The 5,424-nt window shown below is 37.8% G+C and overlaps 1 gene segment (V, D, J or C); it reads left to right on the top strand.

Annotated features, from left to right (window-relative positions):
* Positions 1-2,577: 2,577 nt before the first annotated feature.
* LOC139185132 (T cell receptor delta variable 1-like) lies at positions 2,578-4,613 on the top strand. The segment is given in 2 exon segments: positions 2,578-2,710; positions 2,927-4,613. Coding segments are annotated over 2 exon segments (540 nt in total).
* The last annotated feature ends 811 nt before the right edge of the window (positions 4,614-5,424 follow it).

The following is a 5,424-nucleotide window of genomic DNA, read 5'->3' as shown; positions in this document are numbered from 1 at the left end:
GATTGTACTAAAGAGTATAACTGCATACATGACAGCAACATGGTCAAATATTTGAATTTAGAAGACCCATTGGTTCTTGTTTCCTAAACTTTTAATAGGCTAATCACAGAGTTACATCACAAATGAATATGATTTTACAGCCATTACCATTTGGTATTGCAATACTCAACTGGAGAGATTACAAAAGTCAGAAGCCTATTCTGTGTTCATTTGTCTGTGTGATATTTGCTATTCTGAAGTTATGTGCTAAAGTTACCAGTTCACATGGTTTGGTGGGTAAGTGGGAAGAAAAGGGAGTTCATGGCTTATTGTTGGTCTTTTTTAGGAAAACTAGGGAGCAGTTAGTATAATTCATCTTAGAATCAAAATTAGAAAAGCAAGAGAACAATCAGAACAGGAATGAATATTTGCAATCCCAGAATGATTCATAATGAATTTGTTTCAGATAACATCCCAGATTTTAGAAGAGATTAATTTACTACTAAATTTGGAAGTTTTAAGTAAAAAATATCTTTCAATTTCATCCTTCAATATTAAACTCTGGCTTGTCTTTTATCAGGTATTATTATTTATTAGTAAATCACAAGGGAAGGCAGAACAATGTTTAGGACAGTCTAAATCTTCCAACCTGAGTGTCAGCACATTCAGACTTGATCCAGCCAGAAGCTATGTTTTTCAGAGTCAGAGTCTATAATGCAGCTGAGGGAACATGCACCATTGCTGTCAGGAACTCAGAGCAAGGCCATATCAACAAAGGGGAAAAACCTCCTTCATGCTCTCCCTGCATTGTTGTGGGCATTTGTGGTGTCCTCTACTTAGTTACAGATAATTGGAAACCAGGAGAGCTGCTTCCTGCCAGCACCCAGAGGTGAAATGGAACAGAGGAGTAGATGTCTCAACTAAATATAAACTCTCCTCCCTGCATGACTCATTAATGTCTTACTTCAACTAAAATCTAAGAACTGGCACTGTTTTAGATCTTTCTGTACTTTCTTTTCTACTTGTCTATTTGCCTTTGGTTCTTTTATATTAATTCATCTATTAAAACAATGAAATCAAATGGAAGATTGACAATGACATTCTACATGATCATGTACAGTATACAAAACTTCAGTCACCAAATAGTGTGGTGTCAACATTTGCTAAGTGTTACAGATACCATATTTTGTAAGAGCGCACTGTAGCCTTGTGGCACAGAAAAAGTCAACATGCTTAACTTGACCTTACAGAGAAAAATAAAGAACCACTAAGAAGAGAAACTGAACACTTTGGGGTAAAAAATATGACATGAGGACAATTTAAGGACACCTGATCTAATAAATACAATTCTACTTGTAAAGGCAGCAGGATTGAATATACTGATGCTCTTCAAAGTCTACTAAGTAAAACTCAATGTCAGATTTCAAAGATTAATATTTTTTCCTGTTAAGCATTTCATTAAAAAAAACACATACAACTGAATAGATTCTGAAAGTCAGGAGTGATGTTTTATCATTTGATATTGAAGTCACTTTATTTATTGAAAAATATAAACAAAGACCTAGAACCAAGTGAGAAAAGAAAAAGACACATTAATTATTTTGGAAAAGACTGCCTTTTGTCAAGAAAGCTAAAGGGCTTCCCAGGTTGAGCTAGTGGTAAAGAACCCAGCTGGCAATTCAGGAGACATGAGATGGTGGTTCAATCCCTGGGTCAGGAAGATTCCCTGGAAGAGGGCATGGGAACCCACTCCAGTATTCTTGGCCCTTCCCAGATGGCGCTAGTGTTAAAGAACCCATCTGCCAGTGCAAGAGATGAGGGTTTGATCCCTGTGTTGGGAACCCACTCCAGAATTCTTGCCTGCAGAATCCCCATGGACAGAGGAGATTGGCAGGTTATAGTCCATGGGGTTGGAAAGAGTTGCACATGATTGAAGCAACAGCACAGCACACACATAAGAAAGTTAAAGATCTGTGAATTTGTTTTATTGTGGTTTTTTTTAAAGAGTCATTAAATTCTGGATAAACAAATATAAGCATAGGCTAAATGAATGACCAGAATGACCAGTAAGTAGATTACAGAAAGGATTCATAGTGTATACTAATATGTTTTGAATGGGCTGGCAAAATTATTATCAGTGTATGTCAACTTATTTAGTCTTCTGTTTCTCTCAGCTCAAACCCTTAACATGTATGTGTGTTAGTCGCCCAGTCATGTCCAACTCTTTGGGACCCCATAGACTGTAGTCACCAGATTCCTCTATCCTTGGAATTCTCCAAGCAAGAACACTGGAGTGGGTTTGCCATTCCCTTCTCCAGGGGATCCTCTTAACTCAGGGATCAAACCAGGGTATCTTGAATTGTAGGTGTATTCTTTACCATCTGAGCCATCAGGGAAGCCCTCACACACATAATACTAACTGCTTTCTCCATGACGCTTTCAGGATCTACCTAACATAAGAATCATGGAAAGAAAAGTAGAAAATTAAACATCTGTGAGCCAAAAGTTTTTCCCATCTGTGAAAAAGACCATGTGATTTATGAACATGACAAACCCCACTTCCTGTTTGAAGCAGTCACACAAGAACAAGTACTACGTATATGTGCTGCCAGGCACACAGAGACACTGAACTCTCAGCTTGAGGCAGAACTGAGCACATTTGTGCAGGGGAATCCATGCCTCATGCCGCTCTCCAGGCTGCTCTGGGTGTTCCTGGCCATCACCTTCTCTGGTAGGGATGCTTCCAAGCCTGGGTGTGAGAGTTCAGGGTGAAAGGGCTGCACACAGGCACGTGGTGCTTCACAGGGACTTGGGGAGGAAAGGAGGGTTGGAGAAAAAGAAACATTTTATAATTTCAATTTGGTTTGTCTCTGGATCTTAAATTAATCTAAATCCCACACTATTTTATTTACTACTTCATCTCTGTTTTCTGTTTTTTTCCCTATAGGATCCAGTGTGGCCCAGCAAGTAACTCAAGTCCAGACAGTGGTATCCAGTCAAGTGGGGCAGACAGTCACCCTGAATTGTCGATATGAAGTAAGTTGGAGCATGGACTACTACTACATTTTTTGGTATAAACAGCTTCCCAGGGGAGAGATGACTTTTCTTATTCATCAGTATTCAGAATACGGTAATGCAAGGAATGGCCGCTACTCGGTAAACTTCCATAAAGCACATAAATCCATCAGCCTCATCATTTCAGCCTTACAACTTGGAGACTCTGCAGAGTACTTCTGTGCTCTCTGGAAGCTCACAGTGCTTGAAGTAATGGGAAAAGCTGAACAAAAACCCCAGAGCTTAATAAGAGAGAGCCCCACTGCTTCAGAACCTCAGTTGAAGTTCACACCTGCACATCCCAGAAGAGAGATGGTAGTCCTGTGGTTGCTTCATCTGTGGTCTGGATCAGAAGATTTAATTCTAAATAAAAGCTCCTTCTAGGTGGATCACCAGGCTACGGCTGGAACCAGGTGGGCCTGCCCCACAGGAACTGGAGACTGAAGAAGACAGGGAATCACTGTGGTTTCTCCCTCCCTTTTGTCCCCCAGTTTCCCACCACTGTTTTGGGTCCCCCATTTGAGCAGGAGGCCAGTAGACACTAGAACTGGGAAAGCACATCTTATCTCCTGCAACTCCTTTCTGGTGGATCCACTTCACAGGTCTTGCCTCTCCTTTCACTAAGAGTTTCCTCTGATTGCCCAGGTTGATACAGCCTTTCAGCTCTTGCTAGTATCTTGATGCTTCCCATCTCTTCTTTGTTTTCCTTAACCCTGCCTGCAAATCTATAAATATTCCCTTCATTAAATTTTGTAGTTAAATCTTGAAGTAAATCAAAGATCTTTCTATATTTGGAAGCAGGTGTCCACAGTAACTTTCTACTAATACATTCTTCTCTTGAACTTTCGACTTTAAATCAATCATACTGAACATGTGTAAACTTGTTTAAAGCTATAAACTTGTTCCATAATAATTTAAAGTGACTGCTTCACTAAAATACACTCACATCACAAATCTGGGTATAGTTATCTGGAATCGTTATGAAAATCATTTCCTTAGCCCTTTCTTCTTAGACCTTGTCTCACTTAAGGTACAATCAGGGAAGCAGACCATCAGTGATGTCAAATAAGAGATTAGTTATATATAAAGATTAGAACTCAGGCAGTTGCTAGAGTTGATGGAGTAGTCTATACAAGCAGAAAAGATATAAGCACTCTAATGTTCATTGCAGCACTAATTACAGTAGGTGGACATGGAAGCAACCTAAATGTCCAATGATGGAATAATAGATAAAAAAGATATGGCATATATATACAATTGAATATTATTCAGCCATGAGAAAGAACAAAACAGTGCCATTTGCAGTGGCATGGATGGACCCAAAGAGTGCCATGCTGAGTGAAGTAAGTCAGACAGAGAAAGACAAGTGTCATCTGATATCTCTTTTATCAGATGGAATTTTAAAAAGTGGTATGTACAAATGAAGGTGTTTACAAAACTGAAATAGAGTCCAGGATGTAGAAAACTAATTATGGTTACCAAAGGGGGAAAGGGATATGAGGGATAAACTGGCAGACTGAGATTCACATATACACACTACTATATATAAAATAGATAACTAATGAGAACCTTCTGTATAACACAGGAAACTCTACTCGATATTCTATAATGACCTATACAGGAGCACAATCTAAAAAAAGAGTGGATATATGTATACATATCCACTTTGCTGTACAACAGCAACTAACATTGTAAAGCAACTATACTCCAATAAAAATTAATTTTAAAAGTAGAGATAATAAATCTACTGGAAAAAATAAGAGTTTTCAGAACTTTGAAAAAACAGTGATACCTGACTTCTCATCCAGACCAATAGAAGTTACAAAGGAAAAGTATTTTTAAAGTGTTTAATAAAATAAACAAATAAAACTTTCAAGCTAGCTTCTTATGAAAATGAAGATATATATTAAAATGGCTGTGTTGAATATCAATGCTAAGAGGGTGGAAAGTCAATGTGCAGACTTTTAAACTATATTTGCAATGCATATTTCTGAAAAATGACTCAAATGAAAAAATATATAAATCACATAAAATTAATCAGTAAAGAAAACAGTCAGGAAGAATGGGACAATCTTGGAGATCCAATTCAGAAATTTGATATTCAATACCTAATAAATATACTAAAATAATATTATTATTCATCAGGTAAGTGAAAATAAAGCTTCCTCTGAGTGCTCCATCTATGTCCTTACAGCACCCTGAATGCACTAATGTAGCTAGGAGAATACGACCCAAGAGGACAGGGAAAAATAATGACTGTCTCAAAGAATATAAGTGATTGAATAAATTTCCTATAGTTTTCCTCATCAAACCAATGTGGAGAAAAAAAAAAAGTAGTAACAAGTCACAGATTCTGGACATTGAAGAAAAGGCAGGTTTCACTAGAAAAAA

This window comes from Bos indicus, chromosome 10, assembly GCF_029378745.1.
Source record: "Bos indicus isolate NIAB-ARS_2022 breed Sahiwal x Tharparkar chromosome 10, NIAB-ARS_B.indTharparkar_mat_pri_1.0, whole genome shotgun sequence".
Classification (NCBI taxonomy): Eukaryota; Metazoa; Chordata; class Mammalia; order Artiodactyla; family Bovidae; genus Bos; species Bos indicus.
This window is presented reverse-complemented; position numbering and strand designations above follow the sequence as displayed.